Source organism: Erpetoichthys calabaricus, chromosome 9 (assembly GCF_900747795.2).
Source record: "Erpetoichthys calabaricus chromosome 9, fErpCal1.3, whole genome shotgun sequence".
Taxonomy (NCBI): domain Eukaryota; kingdom Metazoa; phylum Chordata; class Cladistia; order Polypteriformes; family Polypteridae; genus Erpetoichthys; species Erpetoichthys calabaricus.
In genome coordinates, this window is record NC_041402.2 from 160,495,654 (window position 1) to 160,519,328 (window position 23,675).

At 39.6% G+C, this 23,675-nt stretch overlaps 1 protein-coding gene across 4 annotated transcripts in view; it reads right to left on the reverse strand.

Annotated features, from left to right (window-relative positions):
• Nucleotides 1-23,675, reverse strand: part of kirrel3b (kirre like nephrin family adhesion molecule 3b) — a 971,552-nt gene that overhangs the window by 235,086 nt on the left and 712,791 nt on the right. For all 4 annotated transcript variants that reach the window (XM_028810345.2, XM_051932391.1, XM_051932392.1 and 1 more), the window contains exon 4: nt 18,532-18,689. In XM_028810345.2, coding sequence (XP_028666178.1) covers nt 18,532-18,689 — 158 coding nt within the window. The remainder of the gene's footprint in view (nt 1-18,531; nt 18,690-23,675) is intronic.

Sequence of the window (23,675 nt, forward strand, 5' to 3'; positions counted from 1 at the left end):
AAGATGCTGTTCAAATCATCTTCTTACATACTCATTTACTTAATGAACCCCAGTCACTCTGACCATGGAATGGAATTCCAGGTAGAAATTAATCTGGAGAATTCATAGGAAGAACATACAGTAACTAGATTTGCAAGTAATGGTATGACTGATGGGAGAGGCTTTCTGATTCTCTTTCATGTGAGTGAGTGGTGACATTTTAGCAAGAAAGTAACCATATGGTTAGGATTATTATTATTATTATACATGTTTCACCTCGGATTTCCTTTAATCCTAATCAATGAGGGCATGGACTCACCCTTTATTCTCCATTTCCATGTGGGGTTGATGTGCCTGATCGACCTTCTCCGTACAGTTCTGTCCCATACCTCCTCCTCAGTCAATCATTTTTCCTTCACATCTTTTTTACTTTATCCATCCATCTGCTTCAGCTTGCTCACTTTTTCTTCCACTGTATTTCCATGTCCATCAATCTTTTGCTCACATATTCCTTGTATTTCCTCATTAACAGTCGATACCACTTTAACTTACCTTCCTGTACTTTATTAGCTATCTCTCCCATTTTTGTTGTACCTCTGATTGTCTCATTTTTTATTTTATCTTTTCTTTGTAAACTCCACACAACCATCTCAAAATTCTCATTTCTGCCAAATCCAGCTTCTTCTCCTGTGATACCTTTACAATAACAATTTATTTTTGTATAGTGCAAGATGCTACAAAGGATGCCTCAAGGGGCTTTAATTGACATCCCCCAACCTTGACTTTCTAATAAGACAAGAAAAAAAACTCCCAAAAATCCTAGCAGGAAAAAAAAATAGTGGAAATGTTGGGAATGGCATTTCATTACCCTTACAGGTAAATTGGGATTTTGATGGGTGTCAAAAAATTGGGTAAATACAATGCACAAAACAGAACACAAGCACCATATATACTTGTGTTTAAGTTCTCCCGCGGATAAGTCAAGGCTTGATTTTTACCGTATAATTTCCAATATTTTATAATGTCGGTTGTATAAGTCGAATGCGGAAAACTCACACTGATTGATCCAAGAGATTATGATATGCTAACGCCCACCTGAGAGAGTAACCACGGAGCACACTGCCTTTTTTTCTATGTTTTGTGCCAACATGACCACACAGTAATACCCGAACTATTCCGAAGCAATGTTTGCACTGTTTTGTGTTTTTTGTATCTCACACCCTCATACACTTTTATCATAAGAGCATCCCGTATCTACAATCAGAAGAAAATATGAAGCTGGTTTTAAATTAAATGTCGTTGAAGTAGCGAAAGAAACTGGTAACTGCGTTGCTGCAACAAAATTTGACGTGTCTGAGAAACCGGTGCGAGATTGAAGGAGGCAAGAAGATGTTATAAAAAAAATTAAATGTTGCATTTTTGAACGGGCGTATAAGTCAGGGTCTGATTTTATGATCGATTTTTCGGGTTTTAAGAGCCAACTTATACACGTGTATATACAGTAATCAGAGCTAGATGGCCAATCTCTCATTGCTCCCTTTAGAAGTACAATACAGTATTACAATGTAATCTGTTCTTACACAGAACTCCTCACCAAGTGCAGGCGCAGAATGGCACAAATCTCCCAAGGCAAAATGCAAGAATAGATTATACCAATCACTGAATACAGAACTAGCACATATAAAGATACAGATTTGATAAAATACACGGACACTAAAGCAGAAACTAATTTAAATAAATGGAAACCAGTAATATCTGTCCATTCATTTATTTTACAAATATGGCCAGTTGATAACAGAGGAGAAGCTGAAAGAAGTTGGAGTACTGGAGACCTCGCCCAACTAGCCACCTTACCCCTTCCTGGGCATTCTACAACAGAGCCAAAGGGTGGTCCAATCTGATGAAAGGACCCATTTACCTGATGATTTCTGCTCATGTCTCAGCTCCAAATGTCATAGCTGGCCTTATACTGTCTTGAAAACCTTACTTCTAACCTTTGTCTTAATTCTTGGATCACACACTACTCCTGATACCTTCTCCCAATTGTCCCATCCACACTGCACTCTATGGGTCATTTCTGCATTTAATTCTCCATCTTGGGCTACCACAGATCCTAGATATTTAATCCTCTAATCTAACCTCTTATATTCTGTCTTCTTCCTATTTATCTTCAGTCCTCTATCTATCAAAGCCCTTCTTCCAAATTCCTCTCCACTTTCTCCTTTCTGGTGTTACACAGCGTAACGTCATCAGCAGAAAGCAAGCACCAGAAGGACTGATCTTTTATTGCATGAGTCAACACATCCATAATCTTCTGCGCTCTTAAATAACTGCCGCTACAATGTTGGACTGTGGCAGGGTGGTGAATTGAGTCTTGGCATACAATTAACATAATCCCCATAATGAAACAGCCATTTTAGCATTGCAGTGTCTAAGTGTGTATGTCTCATAAAAAAGTGGCTGTTGTAATGAGCTTATCAGCCCAAAGAAAAAGATTAATGGACCAGGAAATGGAAGTGATCAAAAGAGATAAACAAAACCAGAAGGAACAAAAATCTAAAGTCAATGGGCAAATACTGTATCTTAGTCAAAAACCACAGGCAGAAAACGCCAGGCTGAATAAATTCCTATCCTACAGATAGTAATTATTTATATTGTTTCCATAAAGTTGAATGTAGACCATACCACATGGTCATCTTAAATACTGGTAGCATGATAATGTCATATGCAACAACATGTGGTTATCACATGGTTCATTTTTTAATTTTTAATACTTTATTCACCATATACAATTTCTTGTATTAGGAATTTGTCATTTTTCGCATATCCCAAATTAATCTCCAGATAGTTTTGGGGTCAGAGTGTAGGGCCAGCTATTTGTACAGCGCCCCTTGGAGCAATTACAGGTTAAGGGCTTTGCTCAAGGACCCAGTGGAGTAGCATTCCTTCTGTCACTACCAAGATTCAAAGTGGCAACCTTCAAATTACCAGCTGAGAGATCCTTCCAAGCAATGCCCTACCTAAAATGGCAACACAATGTTGTCTACATCATAGCAATAAAGTAAATAAACCATAAGAAAAAAAAATCCAATGATAAGCAAAATGACAGAAAAAATGCAAAGACTAATGTACCTAATAAAATCATGACAGGTTTTCTGTGTGATGCGGATCAGATGTACAAGGTGGCTTACAGATTGCAATTTGATTAATAAAAATATGCACATTCATCCGTTTTTAGATCTTTTTTTTGGCATTACAGTGTCTGATAGGGCCAGGCCTTATAGTTGAAGCACTGTGTGCAGGGCAGTGCATTCCCAGATCTTCTTAGTCCAGTTCAGGGTTGTTCGGGGGCGGTCCAGAACCAATACCAAGTCAGTTCAAATTCAATTCAATTTTTCATGATTATACTTATACACTGTAAAGTTCATTCAACCCAGGACAAGGTTCCCATTTATCATTGAGTACATTCATTCAAACTGGGCCACTTAGCCAATCAATTCAACATGCAGATTGTGACATTTGGGTGGGAAACTGAAATACTTGGAGGAAAACATGCAGACATTGGGAGAATATGCAGACTCCACAAAGATACACATACATGTGTTGTGATGGTGCACACAAAATAGCAAGAAAGTGTGTGAGGCCTCCTAAATGTCTAACAAATGCCAAATATACTGTAGCCTTACTCCACACAGCCAGACCCCAAACTCAACAGGCAGGCTTTAACCTAAAATAGGCCCTGACTTTTCATGTTCAAAATATATCTTAAATATCCCACGATATATGAGAAAAAACATCAAAATGCCCCAAAAGTGAGAGACACCATAAAATTCTCTGGCCTGAGAGACATCCCAAATAAGAAAATCCTTATATATGAAGAAATGTATTTAAGTAAGCAAAAAGAGGACACCAAACTGGGACAAAGGTAAGAAAATAAGATCCAAGTCCACAGTAATCCACATTCAAGAACAGAAGGAATGAATCCAGAACAGAAAAATCTGTACTCAGAATGAAAATCAAAGACAATCAATGAACCACTGCTAAGACCCACCTCAGTGTGGCCCTGCCTCTAGGGTTCCACACATAAAGCAAAAGAAATTAAGATAGATAGATAGATAGATACTTTAAGCAAAGGGCATAACAATAAAATTAAAAAAAAGTTTAGGGTGATTTCCATATTCAAAATGAAAGAAGGTTAAAAAAAAGTTTTGGCTGGATAGCCTTCATTGTAACATATATAGGAGGGGAAGGTGGGAACAAAGCTAAAGTGGCTGAAAGGATCAAAGAGTGAGAAGGTGCAGGGAGTGGTTAAAAAGTTAGTCGATCATTGAGACCTGGAGAAATATGTGATCCCAGGCTGAAACTGAGCTTAGCGTCTCCTGTTTTTTCTTTGAAAGTGTCTCTGAAGCCCTGTGAAGGAACCCTAATAATAAAACCTTCATCCTGCTGGACCTCCCACTCCACCCTAACATTCTGTCTCTCCCACAGGTCATCACACTAAATTTCCCCATTTTGCAGGTTGCTCCTTTTTTCCTAAATCTCCATTAATTTCTATCAATCAACCAAATAACCTACGCAACCTTCTCATCTGCAGCTCACTTCACCCATTACTCATCGGGTACTTTGAGGTGTAACAGAAGCCACTGTGTGACATGTAGATATGTCACCAACAATAACCTTGTATCCAGTGTGAAGCCCTGGGGCGCGTACAGCCATCCTAACCCCGACACAGACACAAGTTTTAGTCCACACAGCACACGTTTTTTTACAAGTGCACTTTACAGTACCAAGGTAAAATATCAACACAGTCCCTTTGCGGCTGTCTCCAGTTCTCCAGACAGGCTTTGTCCTCTTCCTCCTGACTCTAGCATTTGGATGTTGGTGACTGACCCCTTTTTATAGGGCATCCAGGTGCCCAACAATCTTCTTTCAGCAGCACTTCTGGGTGTGGTGGAAGTGCTGCCAAATAGGGCCCCCAAATGTCCATGTGCCCCCTGGTGGCATACACATGACCCGTGGCTCCGCTGGAAACCAACCTCTCTCAGTCCAGGGGAGAAAATGTCCTGGAAGTACTCTCACCCCAGGTCCTTCCATAATTAGGGCGTCCTGGCCAGGTAAGAGGGGCTGAATTCAAAGACACCCCGAAAATCAAAGTGAAAAAATGATGAGCCAGGCTAGTCCAATTTGCTGAAATTTCATTGCAGGAACTCCAAATTGTACTCAGTAGTTTGTATGACGCCCACGTGCTTGTATGCTCCTAATGTGCTCCTAATGAGACAATGGATGATGTCCTGGGGGATCTCCTCCCAGATCTGGGCCAGGGCATCACTGAGCTCCTTGACAGTCTGAGGTGCAACCTGTTGGCGTCAGATGGACCAAAACATAATGTTGCAGAGGTGTTCTATTGGATTTAGGTCAGGAGAGTGTGGGGGCCAGTGAATGGTATCAATTCCTTCATCCTCTAGGAACTGCCTGCATACTCTCGCCACATGAGGCCGGGCATTGTTGTGCACTAGCAAAGGGTCTGACAATGGGTCCAAGAATTTCATCCTGATACCTAATGGCAGTCAAGGTGCTGTTGTCTAACCTGTAGAGGTCTGTGCATTCCTTTATGGATATGCCTCTCCAGACCATCACTGACCCCCCACCAAACTGGTCATGCTGAATACAGGCAGCATAATGTTCTCCATGGCAGTTTAATTAATTAGGATAAAAGTAAATCTTAAATCAAAAAACAATAGGAGATTCAGAATCTAGGGATTAAGAAATCCCCAAAATGATTGCTCAACCTTGTAAATTAATGCAGAGAATGCATAAACAACTAATACATTTTTAACATGATTATTGTTGCTGTTGATCAGAAATGTATGTTACAAATTTTGCTGCACTGTGTACACATAACTGAAAATTGAACCTGAACTTGAATCTCAATCCAGGTACGTGGAGATGTAAAACATTGGCTCTTATTAGTGTGCCATAATAAGCCTGGGTGTAAAACAATGCCATCTTTATGGGATTCACCTTTAAAGATACTATATATAGCCCAGATTGAAAAAAAAAAAAACAGCAGTAACTAGAGACACACTTTTCGGAGGTACTGCCTTTTCATTTGAAAACCTGCTTACTCCCTGTTTCCTATAAGATGCTTGTAATTCAAATTTGATACTGTTCTTAATATTACTTTCTTCCCGGGTTAAAGAGACTGGCTCTCAGTTATGCTTACTTTGATTAGATTTTCTAATCCCTACACCTTCGGTTCAAACTGATTTTGAGATTCTCATTAAATCTTTCATCTACCTTGCTGCCAGCACCCACCCCTAATGTCTCCATCATGCACCGCTTTAAGCCAAAAAGGTTAATTAAGTTGACAAAATTAAAAAAAGAGCTTCAACAGAAAAGGAAATGAAAAAAGTCAACTGCTGTTGTAATAAAATACAAATGAGTCGTGTTTTAAATTAATATTCTAGTCTACAATTAGGCAAACTAGCTGTCTAACAGACAAGAAAAATATGACATTTATATTGTTTTTTTAAAATGCTATTTCGCGAGTTTTGCTAAGCACCTGCTGGTAAGAGTCTGCCTAATTGCGCAGTGAGGTTTGTGAACATGAAGACTGCTGAGAAGATCTGAAAAAAGAAGAGACAGATAAAGTAGTTACACTGAAGGGTACAATTTCCTGTCTGCGGAGCAGAAATAAGAGGATGTCTCCTTGAAATTGCGTCATCTGTGGGTGAAAAGTTTAATAACTCTCACTCTCACCTTGAGCCTTCTGGTTATTACCTCAGAGGGACAGAGAGAAATCCAAATAAAGATAAACAGTTGGGGGTCTGGGACTCCACTACTGCAGTTGGTATCTTTATGGTATCCAGCAGACAGGATTTGAATCAGTAGAAGGCCATAGAGGGTGTCTGCCTGGGTTTACTAAATGGCCAGTGGGATTTGGAGGAGAGCTTCCTCTCAAACAATGTGTACACAGATGGACATTAAGTGAAAGTCAAGGAGTGTCTCAGTCGGTACTGAGCTTAAGGATGAAGTCCTGCTTAACCCGCCACTTACAAAGGTAAATCAAAACATAAAGGGAATTTGAAAAATGTGCAGTTACTGCAATAGATAGAAGCTAATACAATACAGTACACCATGTTCATGATGGCTTATGGGTAGTTCAAACACTCACAGCACAGCACTCTGCCATTAGTCTAGTTGAAGCAAATGTCAAATGACCATGGACACTCCAATGTGGGATTACATCATTGTTGAACAACGTGCCATTGGGCCGAGGGAGTAAAACCTGCTGAAAGTCTTGATCTTGATTTAGTAATTCTGAAGTAAATTAAGTAATTTGTAAAGTATGTAATTGTATTTTGCCCTTGAGTCTCACACATTGAAGAATGCCATGGAAATAAATAAATATACTAAACCTTATCCATTTTCAAAAGAGGTTTTACTATTCTAATTAAAATTAAAGTACCTGTGGGTGGTTGAAGATTCCTGAAATACATTGCATTTCTAAATATAATGGACTGTAGTGGCTAGCTATGTCAGCTGGCTCCTACGCACCAGAATTAGATAGATAGATAGATAGATAGATAGATAGATAGATAGATAGATAGATAGATAGATAGATAGATAGATAGATAGATAGATAGATAGATAGATAGATAGATAGATAGATAGATAGATAGGAAAGGTACTATATAGATAGATAGATAGATAGATAGATAGATAGATAGATAGATAGATAGATAGATAGATAGATAGATAGATAGATAGATAGATAGATAGATAGATAGATAGATAGATAGATAGATAGATAGATAGATAGATAGAGATATGGCCGGCTACTTATCCCGGCCAAAACCCCCAGGCCGCCAGATGGAGCCCTCCTTGCAGCATGGAGCTACCCCGAATGCCAGCCGGGAATTATGGACAGTGGACTTTTAATGCACAGCCCTGCTGGATATCACGGAGGCTGCCAAGAGTCGCTGCAGGGAGGCCCAGGAATTATTTGCACCATAACCTGGAAGTGCGTCTTAATCACAGCGACACAAGGAATGACGTGCTTCCGGGGTGAAGAAAAAGGATTTTTATCTGACCCGGAAGTGTCCCATGTCACATGGACAGAGAAGGTGAAACACTTCCGGCTCAAGGACTATAAAAGGATTGTGGGAAATCCCAGACATTGAGCTGAGTTGGGAGGCAGGGTGGCTAAGCGTCTGGGAGTGGAGGATTGAGTATTGGTTATTGTTATTTGATTATTGATTTGTTATTGAGTATAGTGGAGTGGTGGTACTTTGTGCACTTTATTATTATAATAAATATTAATTTTTGGACGTTTACCTGGTGTCTGACGTCTGGCTTCCTGACTGGGTTGGATGGTCCCTTGTCTATCCAAAAGACATATATAATGGACAGGGGACACAAATGGATGTATATGTCAACCGGGATGATCTGTGTTCTTTTTCATGGATTGGACTGTTTAATGGACGGACAGAAGGAGAATTCCAATCAGGGCTATATACACCTGTACAACTGCAGTGTGACCTGAATTGTAGTTCCATTGCACTGACCTGGTGGGAGCTGTAGGGGCCACCACAGGGAGCTACTGAGAGTGGATTTTCCTATTCAGAGGGGGTTACACCTGACCCTGAAGTGCTTTCTTGGTGTAGTGTTATGGTACAGGAAATACTCCTGGGTCCAGCACAAAGACACCTTTCCTCACTCAGGGAGATGTGGAGAAAGAAAGAAAGAAAGAAAGAAAGAAAGAAAGAAAGAAAGAAAGAAAGAAAGAAAGAAAGAAAGAAAGAAAGAAAGAAAGAAAGAAAGAAAGAAAGAAAGAAAGAAAGAAAGAAAGAAAGAGAAAACCCTGTAGGGTATTTCTTTAAAATAAACTCTTGTTTAACCTGGGACTTGTGAGTGTGATGCCCCCATATGGGTCACAACAGATAGATAGATAGATAGATAGATAGATAGATAGATAGATAGATAGATAGATAGATAGATAGATAGATAGATAGATAGATAGATAGATAGATAGATAGATAGATAGATAGATAGATAGATAAATTTTTTTTTTTAGTTTTAGTAATAAGCACATTATCACAAAATTGCTCAGTATATGAATTATACTAAACCCTTAAAAGTTCATAACGTCTCTTGCGCTCCAACCTGTGGTCAGTCTATGATAGAATGATGATGGACACACCAGGATGACAACGGCCATACCACATTACTTAGTTGCTTTGGTTAAAGCCAAAAATGATTACATTTCTAATTTTATTGCCACTACAAGGACACCAGAAGGCCAGAGTCCATTTTAACAGCAATTGAGGGCAAGGCAAGCACTAACCTTGGACAGGCTGCCAGGAGTTCTAAGGAAGCAGTGTATATCAATCTTTTATTAGAATTATATTTATTCAGACTGCAAACTTACACAAATGGTCAACATAATCACATAAACATCAGTCTAGGAGACTGTTTTGAAACAAGTGCTACAGGACAGGATTACAAAATTTACCCTCAAAAGTGAAGAGCTTTAAACTAAACAAAACAACACAAGCAAGACTAGTTAATGTTTCCTTAGTTATAACAACCTATCAAAGCCATTGTCAATTAGACAGATATTTACAGAACAAAACCTTCTACATCTATTTTAGAACTGCAAGGGCATCGAGTACAAACCATTGCAGAGGGCACTGACATGGGGCCAGTTTATAGCCTCTGGAATGTGGGAGGGCAGCCAACACACTCAAAGAAACATGCAGAGACACAGGAGAACATGCAGACTCCAAACATACAATGCCCTGGCCACAGTTCAACCCCAGTCTCCTGTCTAATGGAGCTGTGAGGGAATAACGCTAATGACTGTGCCACTGGGCTTCTCATCAAAAAGTATAATTCTAAAATGTTAATTTGTTATTTTCTATATTAAGAAAATCCCCAAAGACACAGGTTGTTTCTCCCCAATACAAATTCCAACAACAATATTTAAGCATTCATGACAGGCATTAATAAAGCAGCCTTCTGAATCAATCCAGGACTGTGTTCCTCATGTCATCATTAAACTTCAGTTGCAAAACAAATTGGCTTAAAATTGTGTTGATAATCAGGTATTGCTGTCCAGGACAAGGACATATTGAAAACAGATTATGTTGTTGTAAATAAAGGAAATGTTCAAAAGAAAAATGTGATTATGATCAGACCAAAGGTAATCAGGCATGCAGTATAATTGGATCAGACCAAGGCAGAGCCAAAGGAAAAAGAAGGCCGAAATACAGCTGAGAAACAGCCATTACACCAAGAAAAGCAAATAAACATAACATTTTAAAACAATTTCAGCCTGGGGATCCAGAATTTTAGAGAATGTACTATGTAAGATTATTTGCGCCAAAATTAAATGAAATCTAACATCTTAATGAGATTGCAATGAAATGCATTTACACAAAGTGCAGTTTTTTTTGAGTCATAATTAAAACATATCACCCAAATCATTGCTTTTCACTATGGCAATTTTTGTGTCAGTTTCAAATACAATTGTCACAAATATGCACCTGGTCATCACCTTCAGGGCTTAAGTAACGTAAGTGAATCCACATCAGACCAAGGGAAGGTGCTGTCGCTAACTGTTCTCTCTCTTCCATCTGCAGTTCCAAGAACGGCCTCGGAGACTCCGCTTGCGAAGCCTGTAGAAAGCTCCGCCCATTCTGGTGTAGACAGAATAAAAGGAGGAGTGTCCAGAGTGTCATGTCTCATTTTCATTGTTTTCATTTCAGTTTTTCTGCTGTTTAGAGGTTCGATTTGGCCAATTTTTTTTTTTCATTTATAAGTCAAAATACTTTTGTGTTCATACCATTAAATGGGGTTTAATGACAGTGTTTATTGTTGTCTCTTTGTGGGTTCCTTTCATTGACTGTATTGCATTTTAATTCATCTCCATAGATCACATGTCATAAATAAAAGCAGAGCAAACATTGCATTTTGCTTAGTGGATGCTCTGAATGTATTGCTTTTCGATTTAAGGCCACACGTTAATCAGATCAAAACTGGATGTAATCAAATGACCAATCGGCATCAAAAGGAGGGGCAAGGGATGTGAACAGCTGAGGTAAGAGGTCTTCCACCTCCAAACATATCTGTGTTCTGGCATAGTTGTGGTGTGATTAACCATAAAGGTAAGAAGTGCGCTTTAGTTCTCACTGAAAAAGTTTACTCTTATGTTAAGTTGTCTAAATAATGTGTTATACTTGCCTTATATCACACTGTTGCATTCTCCTTCTAATAGTCCTGACCGATACATCAAGAAGTTTAGCAATAGCTGGTACTGTCATCTCCATCTACAGGTATTTACGAACCACCAGATGACCTCCACATGAGAAAGAGTGGGTAGAGAGAACCGTAGTTGAAGGGACAGTACATCCTGACACACTAATGAAAGAGGAAAGGCTGCTTTGAAGGCAGTAAAAGAGCTGCCTTGAAAATAAAATCTATGGGAGCATCAAAGGAAGAATTAAACCATAGAGCATAGTTAGGAGACCAGAAGAATTAGCTGAAAGCTGACAGCTTGTGATCACTGGCTCATAAAAGTGAAATCATGAAGAATCAGGAAGGCCATGTAGAATGATTTGTTGGCAGCATCTGCTCACATACTGTATTACTGGACACCCAATTTGATGCAAGCAGCTAAGTGTTTGCTTGAATGATCTGACTCATTAAAGGAATATAAGGCTTGGGTAACTGGATCATCTGAAATTCATAAAGTGACCTCTGATTTGCTGATTATGGAACCAAAACAAGTTGTATTTGAGCCATTAGTGATCTCAGCAGGGGTATTTAAAGCTGCCTTATTTCAATGGATTAATGTGTTTAGAAGAAAGTTGGGACAAAGGCTTCACAGGAAGAAGAAAGTAATGGAGAGAAAGATGGGAGATAAGAACCAAGAGAGCAAAAAGAAAGGCAGACGATCTTTGCATTCAAGATGTTGTTATTGAGGAGAAACTGAACACATTCATAGTTTGTATGGAGGTTTTCTGCCCCAGAATGTGCACCTCCTTTTTTTGTGATGTCATTAATGATAGTTAAGAGGAATGGAATTTTCCAAGTATTATATATAATAATTGTTATGAATCATAGATATACTACCCTTTGATTAATTTTTGTCTATTTTTGACAAACATAGATTTGTATTGTACATTTTTTCCTTTTTATAATTTTTTTATACAATCACTATGCCATTTTGTACATTTCGTCAATGCCATTTTGGGACAGTTTTAATGGTTGTACCCATGTTGATAATAACAACACAAGTGTTACTGATCACATGTCTCGGCAACACTGTGACATCATTATGTGTGCCTATTTTAGATGAGAATAGTTTTATCAGCATCCATATATGGATAAAAACTCCAAAATCTCTCATTTTCATTCATGATAGTTAATTAGATAAGGGATATATCAATAGCCATGCCTTTTACTTTGGTTTTTGCATTTTGGTTAGCATTCTACTTCCTGATTTTAGTACGTACAGGCTACTGTCCATAAATATTTGGACAGAGACAACTTTTTTCTAATTTTGGTTCTGTACATTACCACAATGAATTTTAAATGAAACAACTCAGATGCAGTTGAAGTGCAAACTTTCAGCTTTAATTCAGTGGGGTGAACAAAATGATTGCATAAAAATATGAGGCAACTAAAGCATTTTTTTAACACAATCCCTTCAATTCAGGGGCTCAAAAGTAATTGGACAAATTAAATAACTGGAAATAAAATGTTCATTTCTAATACTTGGTTGAAAACCCTTTGCTGGCAATGACAGCCTGAAGTCTTGAACTCATGGACATCACCAGATGCTGGGTTTCCTCCTTTTTAATGCTCTGCCAGGCCTTTACTGCAGTGGCTTTCAGTTGCTGTTTGTTTGTGGGCCTTTCTGTCTGAAGTTTAGTCTTCAACAAGTGAAATGCATGCTCAATTGGGTTAAGATCATGTGACTGACTTGGCCATTCAAGAATTTTCCACTTCTTTGCTTTAATAAACTCCTGGGTTGCTTTGGCTGTATGTTTTGGGTCATTGTCCATTTGTATCATGAAACGCCGCCCAATCAATTTGACTGCATTTAGCTGGAATTGAGCAGACAGTATGTCTCTGAACACCTCAGAATTCATTCAGCTGCTTCTGTCCTGTGTCACATCATCAATAAACACTAGTGTCCCAGTGCCACTGGCAGCCATGCACGCCCAAGCCATCATACTGCCTCCACCGTGTTTTACAGATGATGTGCTATGCTTTGGATAATGAGCTGTTCCACGCCTTCTCCATACTTTTTTCTTGCCATCATTCTGGTAGAGGTTGATCTTGGTTTCATCTGTCCAAAGAATGTTTTTCCAGAACTTTTTAAAAGTTTTTTAAAAGAAGGCTTTTTTAGATGTTCTTTAGCAAAGTCCAATCTAGCCTTTCTATTCTTGAGGCTTATGAGTGGCTTGCACCTTGCAGTGCACCCTCTGTATTTACTTTCATGCAGTCTTCTCTTTATGGTAGACTTGGATATCAATACACCTCCCCCCTGGAGAGTGTTGTTCACTTGGTTGGCTTTTGTGAAGGGTTTCTCTTCACCATGGAAATGATTTTGCGATCATCCACCTCTGTTGTCTTCCATGGACGTCCAGGTCTTTTTGCGTTGCTGAGTTCACCAGTGCTTGATTTCTTTTTCAGGATGTACCAAACTGTAGATTGTGCCACTCGTAATACTGTAGCAATTTCTCAGATGGGATTTTTCTGTTTTCGCAGCTTAAGGATGGCTTCTTTCACCTGCATGGAGAGCTCCTTTGACCGCATGTTGTCTGTTCACAGCAAAATCTTCTGCATGCAAGCACCACACCTCAAATCAACTTCAGGCCTTTTACCTGCTTAATTGATAATGACATAACGACGGACTTGCCCACACCTGACCATGAAATAGCCTTTGAGTCAATTGTCCAATTACTTTTGAGCCCCAGAAATGAAGGGATTGTGTTAAAAAAATGCTTTAGTTGCCTCACATTTTTATGCAATCGTTTTGTTCACCCCACTGAATTAAAGCTGAAAGTCTGCACTTCAACTGCATCTGAGTTGTTTCATTTAAAATTCATTGTGGTAATGTACAGAACCAAAATTAGAAAAAAGTTGTCCCTGTCCAAATATTTATGGACCTAACTGTAGCTATTCTTTTCATGTGCCCTTCCATCTATGATTTTCTGGACATTATTCCTTATATCTCCATCCTGCCATGACACTGAGCTGGATTAAATAAGCTTGAGTATTTTATGTTATACAGGTACTTAAATATATATATTCAATATCCAGTTCTATATGTTGTCTTTAACAGTTGAGCCTGTGCATGAAATATAAATCAGCACGAAGTGCTCAAACTGTGTGTATCATCATTAATGCTTGCTGAAATGGACAAATATGAGGACTCCAAAGGTAGAAGGAATTTCCAGACTGAAACACTATACTCAATATCCAGCTGTGGCTGTATGCTATCCAGCTGTGCCTCTGCATGCAATATAAATCAGTCTGTAGTACTTCATCTGTATGCAAGATTTGTTGATGACTGCATAAATGGACAAAGAGGAAGTTTACAAAGATGGAAGGAATTTACAGATTGATTTACTATACCAAATACCCATCTCCCGTGACTTGTTTTTTATGTTTGCCATGAAAGAAGTACAGTATAAATAAAACTGAAGAATTCTCCTCTGAAGTAAGAACATTCCATTCAGTGAAGAAACACACATTCCCTATGGCAAATTTCTATAAAACAAAATGTCCGGTAAACTGGGGAATGAGTCAGTTTCTGTCAATAAAGGACAAGAATCTGAATGAGCAGGCAACCACCTTACTGACAGACACCAATGTTTTAATAAGCCGGCGATGTTGGAGTGGAAAATATTAGTGAGATCTCCCTTTGAAAACAATGATCACACTTAAGGAATGCTGGAATAAATACTGCTGACCAGGAGCAGAGCAGAAATGCTGAATTCTGGGAGATAATTTCTCTGATCACCCAATGAATATTAAGAAGAAGAACAAGAGATTACAATAAGTCAGAAAAGTATTGAGAACAGTGGAATTCTATGTAGGGGAAAGAAATAGTAGATCTGAAGAAAATCCACTTCAGAAAGAGAGAGAGGGAATAATGAAATCGGGGCATTAAAGTATTTTCTGAGACCTAGTCAGTGCTTCATTTTAAAAAAGCTATGGTGTATAACAATTCATTGTGAGAGACATTGTCTTTCAGCATCTTTGACCTCCGGCAACACTTTTATATTTCTCTAAATAGAATTATGGTCTTAAATAAAAAATGTAGTCGTCGTAACCATCAAATTGATTCACACAAACATATCCATACACTCTGACAATATTATCAGGAAATAAAAGAAAGCTTTTTAGTTGCATACACATAAAATGAAAAAAGTACATTTAGCCAGCAGCCATGCCGCCTGCATTACAGAACTCATAATCCACGTGAAGCTAAACATGTTTGGGATGGGAGACCAACCAGGAAAGTTTGGGTTGCTGCTGGAAGAGGTGTTGGTGAAGCCATTGAATGTAATGGGAACTAAAATTGATCAGAAATTAAAATATACAAAGGAAAAACGATTTAAGGACTAAGCAAAGTGCACTTGTTTTAATGTTTTTTGCTGCTGTGTATTTGTAATGTCTAGCATTGTTGTGATTTATATTATGTCTTTTAAGAATGGGTTTAAGTTTACAGTAATCCCTCCTCCATCGCGGGGGTTGCGTTCCAGAGCCACCCGCGAAATAAGAAAATCCACGAAGTAGAAACCATATGTTTATATGGTTATTTTTATATTGTCATGCTTGGGTCACAGATTTGCGCAGAAACACAGGAGGTTGTAGAGAGACAGGAACGTTATTCAAACACTGCAAACAAACATTTGTCTCTTTTTCAAAAGTTTAAACTGTGCTCCATGACAAGACAGAGATGACAGTTCTGTCTCACAATTAAAAGAATGCAAACATATCTTCCTCTTCAAAGGAGTGCGCGTCAGGAGCACAGGCTGTCAGAAACAGAGAGGAAAGCAAACAAATCAATAGGGCTGTTTGGCTTTTAAGTATACGAAGCACCGCCGGTACAAAGCTGTTGAAGGTGGCAGCTCACACCCCCTCCGACAGGAGCAGAGAGAGAGAGAGAGAGAGAGAAAGAGACAGAGAAAAACAAAACAGTGAAATATCAATACGTGCCCTTTGGCTTTTAAGTATGTGAAGCACCGTGCAGCATGTCACTTCATGAAGCAGCTGCACACAGAAGGTAGCAACGTGAAGATAATCCTTCAGCATTTTTAGACGAGTGTCCGTATCGTCTAGGTGTGCAAACAGCCCCCCTGCTCACACCCCATACGTCAGGATCAGAGAAAGTCAGCGCAAGAGAGAGAGAAAAGTAAGCAATCTAGCTTCTCATCCATCTGCCAATAGCGTCCCTTTTATGAAATCAACTGGGCAAACCAACTGAGGAAGCATGTACCAGAAATTAAAAGACCCATTGTCCTCAGAAATCCGCGAACCAGCAAAAAATCCGCGATATATATTTAAATATGCTTACATATAAAATCCGCGATAGAGTAAAGCCGCGAAAGGCGAAGCGCGATATAGCGAGGGATCACTGTATATTAAAGGAGCAGATTTCCTAAAACAAGCTATTTCCTTCCCCAAAAGCTTTAGAGAGTGTAATTTATGGCAGGGGAGCTAGCAGCATGCATCACACTGGTTTGGGAAGGGTGAATCTGTCACGCCATTATATGAGCCTATAAGCCATCCCACACAGGAAGGACATAAACTACCATGGTGGTATGAAGCAGGGTCTGGAGGAGTGAAATGTGGCTGTTTACGATTGGCTGTTCTGTTCCACGGCACCCCATTGGTCCAGTCATTCTAAAACAGGATGTGATGAACCAATGGAGTTGCCTGCACCCATTGGCCCTGAATGTCTGATAGGAATGGTATAAATTGGTCACTATACCATTTTCTCTCTGTCTTACCATCTTGCCATGAAGCAAAAACCACCTCTCTCTCTCTCTCGCCATTTCTCCCTGATGAAGATAACTCTGTCAAGGCAGCCAAACTGAGAGAAGAAGGCAGCCTGTTTCAAAACTCCATTCAAAGTCCATGTGCCAGCAAAGACCAAGCCAGACTGAACATAAAATTGAGAGTCCACTATGGTCGCAAGATAAACTGCTACTTAGGTTGTTATTGTATTTCACTTTGCTTATAACTTGGACATAGTATCTAAAATACATAATTAAATGTGTAGCCCTCTCTTCTGTCTGTTCTTTCACTTTATCTAATTACTCAAAGTTACAGATAAAGAAGGGAAGGGGCAAGGAAGTGCTGAAGTACGGCACCTGACCACAGGGTGGTGAGTGTATGAGATTCATGGCTTTTTGGTAAAGTCTACATAATAAAGAGTTTAATGGGGAAAACAGGGTCACCTAGAATTCTGTATGACAAAACAGGGACACTTACCCTGTGGTTTGTGTGTGGATCCCAATGCATCAGTGCCGTAACAGGAATATTGTGCTGAAAAGTGGTGCATTCCTTCAGATGAATTTTAACACAGAGGTTCTGATTTTCTGTGGTCATAAAAAATCATTGAGCATTCTTTGCAAAAAGTAGGGTGTACCCCGATGTCCTGGCTCAATTGCCCATTGTGGCCTTGTCCATTCTGGACCCTTAATTATTCCCTGTCTCTAACTGGTCTCACCTAATAGCTAATGTGTCGGGAGCATGCTGGCATAAAATGGCTGCCATCACATCATCCAGGTGAATGCTGCACATTGGTGATGTTTGATGTAGTTCACCACACTCTAAATAAAGCACTTTGAGTAGGGCAGAAAATTGCTACATAAATTAAATTAATTGTCATATCTGTTCTTCCATATGAAACTACCTGCCTCCCAATGGACTGATTATTCAGTAATTTTTGAAATTTCAATAACCCCTATTTAAAATGCATTGAAGAATTAAAATAGAAATATTCTGTACAACCTCAGTTATTGATTCATTTAATTTTTGACTATACCTTAAAAGAGGTTATTCCAACTTGCATATTTTCCTTTATTACACATTTGATAGCCACTCCTAACAACAAAACAAATCCCCAGTGCAAGTTACTGAAATGTCGGCAGAGTCCCTCATGCAGCCAGGATATCACAATTACTTTAGCTACTTGTATACAGATGGGCAGACTTCACCATGCCGCATATTTGAACTCCCCATTGGGTCTGCTTTCACACATTTTATGTTTAAAGAAATCTGATTACAATAAACCCTAGACCCCTCACAAACAACTAACAAAAGTACATTAATCAAAGCAGTTTTTACATTACTTAAGTTGATAGCTATTTCAGCAACTGCAAGCCAACAATTTTTGGGCCCTGCTTTTAGCTGCATGACTCTCATAATAAATGAGGAATCTCTTACAACATTAACGAGTATTAGCGTCTAGTACACCAATCCTCAACGGAGTGTATTCAGTCACATAAGTAACCGTTACTGTACCTTGGTGTACGTGGCTCCACTGAGTACTTCCCCATTGCGGATCCAAATGATAGAAGCTGCCGGCTTAGCATTGTCAGCATGACAAGTCAAGTTGAGAGGATCCCCAGCCCGAAGGCTGATAACAGGACCGCCATTGATTATGGGATCATCTGGAGGAACTGCAAAGAGACAAAATGAGAAAAAAAAGTCAATGGTGCCAAGTGGGCTAGTTGATTTTTTTAAACCAGACCGCCATTTATATGGCAGGAAAGAACAGATGCCTGCCATGAGATTTTGAATATTTTGAAACATACTGTTTCACATACTACTTCACATACAACATACTATTGGCACCCTACTAACTGTCAAAAATGTGGGCAGCCTTGATTCAATTGTATGGTTTTCCTAATCTTAAAGACATTTTTAGCTAAAGGCTTTGTGATGGATGGCCGGCTACAGACTCCGGTCGCCACCCCCAGGCCGCCAGGAGGAGCCCTCCGGACAGCATGATCGTGCCCCGAGTTCCAACAGGGCCTCATGGACTTTGTAGTTTGTATACACAGCCCTGCTGGATACCTTGGGGGCCACCGGGAGTCGCTGTAGGGGGGCTAGTGGGCTCTTATGTGCCCTGTAACCCGGGAGTGCGTCATCATCACGTGATAGGAAGGAACGACGTGCTCCCGGGCTGAAGAAAAGGGCTGTTTACCCTGACCCGGAAGGAATAAGGACTTGTGGGTTTGGATGGAAACCACTTCCAGGTCAGGGGATATAAAAGGACTGTGGGAAAGCCCAGACACTGAGCTGAGCTGGGAGGTAGGAGGGCTAAGTGTCTGGGCAAGGAGGAAGAGTATTGTATTTGTGAGAATTTGTAGTTTATGAGTGTGGAGTGGAGTGTGCTTTGTGCACCGTGTAATAATAAAATAAATAGTGATTACACTTTCATCTGGTGTTCAGAGTGGTACCTGAGGGTTCAAGAGGTGGACCACGCCTCTATCTGCTACAGGCTTAAATATTTGTAACTTGTCTCTGACAATAATACCAATAATGAATTTGGAGCCTGGTGTGAATTTTCATGAAAGCAAAAAATGTCATGTTTAATATTGAAAATATTTTTGAAATCACTCCAAGAAATAGCTTTCATTTATAACTTTAGTGAATGTTGAACTCCATTGCTGATATTATTTTAATCCCTATATGTATCTCTTTAAAGGTAAATGTGCACAACTTCATTTCTCATTCATGTGTTTGAGCCAGGCACATGTGTTGTGGCGAGTAGAAGGCCATTGCATATGGCTGCAGTAGTCCAAACTATTTCAAGAAGAGCTCAAATCAGCAAAGAGAAATGAAGGTCCGTTAATCTGTAAAATTGCAAAAACTTCGAAAGGTTCTTCAGGTTTAGTTACAAGAACCATCAAGCTCTTTCATTAGTTGAATGATTTGAGGGAAAAGTTTTATTTTTTATTTATTGGACTGGGAGATAATCTTTCCCCTAACAACAACCGACCAACAAAGATTGGTGTTTAAATATTCCAAAAGCAAAGATGACAAGTATTGTGTGCCACCACCGTTTATAAATGGGAGTGTGATGACAACAAGCCCACTCCCATGTGACATTACACACAACACTGACATGACCGGCAACACTTTTCATTACCATGAACAATATGGCTGTGGCAATGAAAAACAACCACAGAATAGTGAGAAAATGATGGCACAATGATAGCAATAAAACAAAACAAAACGAAGAACAATTGCAAAATTGAAATAAAAACACAGCCAATTTATTGAATGGAAAGTTCTCCAGCAAGTTTATATCAAACGCAAATGGTGGCTACTTTGAAGAATATAAAATATAACAACATTTAAATTTTTTCTTTTTCTCTCATTACATTTTTATTATTATTTAAATGTCAAACACAAAAATAGGTCTAGCAGTACAATTCTTGAAACAGTGCTTTAATTTGTTTAACACTTTTGGTCATAATTTCAAATGTTTCATTTGACTGTGTTGATTTCTTCACTATTATTCTAAACTGTAGAAAATAGTAAAAAGAAAAAAAAGAAATAAAAAAGAAAACATGCCAGAAAAAAAAATCCTTTTTATTCACTGTAACCTTAACCATATTCATAACCATAACTGACAATAGATAGATAGAATAGAAGAGAATTTGAAAATTATGTGGTTACTGCAATAGACAGAAGCTAACACAACACAGTACACCATGTTCATGATGGCTTATGGGTAGTTCAAACACTCACAGCGCGGCACTCTGCCATTAGTCTAGTTGAAGCCAATGTCAAATGAACATGGACGCTCCAATGTGGGATTGCACTATTGTTGAACAACATGCCATTGGGCCGAGGGAGTAAAACCTGCTGAAAGTCTATGAAGTATTTAGTAATTTTGAAATAAATTAAGAAACTTGTAAAGTATGTAATTGTATTTTGCCGTAGAGTCTCACATATTGAAGAATGTAATACAAATAAATAAATATATTAAACTTAATCCATTTGGCGAAAATAGTTCTATTATTCTAATTAAAACTAAAGTACCTGTGGGTGGTTGAAGATTCTGTACAGACTGCATCTCTGTTGTTAGTCATTAGCACTAAAACATAAGTAGCATGATAGTTAGAATTGGATACTAACCCTCACCTATTCTATTTCTCTTCTCGGTACTCAAATGTGGCACTTGGTGCCACGGCCCACCTGTCAAGTTGTTTTGCCTGCCTAAGGTAAAGTCATCCCTGATGGAGGATCCCAGGAATCATAGGAAGGAGGGGTCCTTTCATCGGATTGGCTGGCCAAGCGCTGTTTCAGCCGTGGAATGGCCAAATGGGGAAGGCAGCTTGATGGATGAGGTCTCCAGGACTCTAAATATATCCAAATCTTCTTATGTGATATCATCTACTGTTAAATTCTGCTCCGTACTTCTAAAATGTTTATTTTTATACTGTATTGAGGATTTGTTCTGTTCTGTGTATTGTATTGTATTTGACCCCCTTCTTTTGACACCCACTGCATGCCCAAACTACCTGGAAAGGGGTCTCTCTTTGAACTGCTTTTCCGAAGGTTTCTTCCATTTTTCCCTACTAGGTTTTTTTTTTGGGAGTTTTTCCTTGTCTTCTTAGAGAGTCAAGGCTGGGGGGCTGTCATGAGGCAGGGCATGTTAAAGGCCATTGCGGCACTTCTCGTGTGATTTTGGGCTATACAAAAATAAATTGTATTGCATTGTATTGTATATTCCCTGCAGCGCCTCCTTGCGACCCATGGAACCCAACTGGGCTGCTCAGTGGGACTACAATTCCCAGTATGCCCTGTGAGTGTGTGCATGGGTGTCTCAGGAACACTGACACCTAGTGTATGAGGGAAGCATACAGTCCTAGAAGGTTGTCATCCAGTTTATATTCTTGTTGAAACTTAACTTGAAAGGTAATGCCATTCATCCCAGCTGTGACATCAATCCAGTTTTATACAGAAATAAATTGTATTGTATTGTATTCCTGAAATACACTGCGTTTCTAAATATAATGGACTGTAGTGGCTAACTATGTCAGCTGGCTCCTCCGCAACAGATAGATAGATAGATAGATAGATAGATAGATAGATAGATAGATAGATAGATAGATAGATAGATAGATAGATAGATAGATAGTGTGAGATATGGCCGGCTATTTATCCCGGCCAATACCCCCAGGCCGCCAGATGGAGCCCTCCTTGCAGCATGGAGCTACCCCGAATGCCAGCAGGGAATTATGGACAGTGGACTTTTAATGCACAGCCCTGCTGGATATCACAGGGGCCACCAGGAGTCACTGCAGGGAGGCCCAGGGATTATTTGCACCATAACCTGGAAGTGCGTCTTAATCACAGCGACACAAGGAATGACGTGCTTCCGGGGTGAAGAAAAAGGATTTTTATCCTGAGCTGAGTTGGGAGGCAGGGTGGCTAAGCGTCCGGGAGTGGAGGATTGAGTATTGGTTATTGTTATTTGATTATTGATTTGTTATTGAGTATAGTGGAATGGTGGTGCTTTGTGCACTTTATTATTATAATAAATATTAATTTTTGGACGTTTACCTGGTGTCTGACGTCTGGTCTGAGGGTTCAAGGGGTCGACAGTGCCTATATCTTTCACGATAGATAGATAGATAGATAGATAGATAGATAGATAGATAGATAGATAGATAGATAGATAGATAGATAGATAGATAGTGTAAAAGGCGCTTTATAGCGCCCGACCCGGCACAGACTCAGGCAGAGGCACGTACTTAAATAAAGACTCTCTTTATTATTTCTTCAGCCGTGGGGCACGCCTTCCCCGTGTCCCACAGACCCAACACAGTCCCAAAAGCACTTCTTGAATATATCACAACTAACATACTCTCTCTCTATCCACCTCAGCACCACCACTCCTCCTCCTCAGGCTTAGTCCTCCTCCTCCCGACTCTGGCTCTCTCGAGTGGTGGTGGCTGGCCTTTTTTATGCCCCACCCGGAAGCGTTCCAGGTGCTTGATTACCTGGTCCTAATTGACCTTCCGGGTGGGGCTGACGAGTCGACCAGCTGGGCTGGAAAGTCCATGCAGCTCCCCCTGGCGGCCATCCAAGCCCCCAACCAGGCTGTGGAGGACTCCATCTCCCATGGAGCCCTGTGCCAGGTTGGGGAATCATCGTCCACCAGGGAGGCTGCCACCAAGCGTCCCGGGGGAGGTATTGAGCTGCCCATGGTGGCTCCCCCGGAATAGATGCAGCAGGGGCGTCCCTGCTGGGCATGGGACCCGGCTGTCCTTCACAATAGATAGATAGATAGATAGATAGATAGATAGATAGATAGATAGATAGATAGATAGATAGATAGATAGATAGATAGATAGATAGATAGATAGATAGATAGATAGATAGATAGATAGATAGATAGATAGATAGATAGATAGATAGATAGATAGATAGATAGGAAAGGCACAATCATTTTTAACTAGGGATCACATTGTCCCAGATTACTCTGTTGTGATTAACGTCAGGCATGTAAGACATGTTGAACATAAAGTGCCAGTTGCTCAATCAAGCCTAAATGGTCAGTTTCATCCAATGTACATCCAAAAAGAGCACTAACAGAATTAATTTCAGAGTTTGTATGGAAATGGTCACTTCAAGAAGCAACAAGG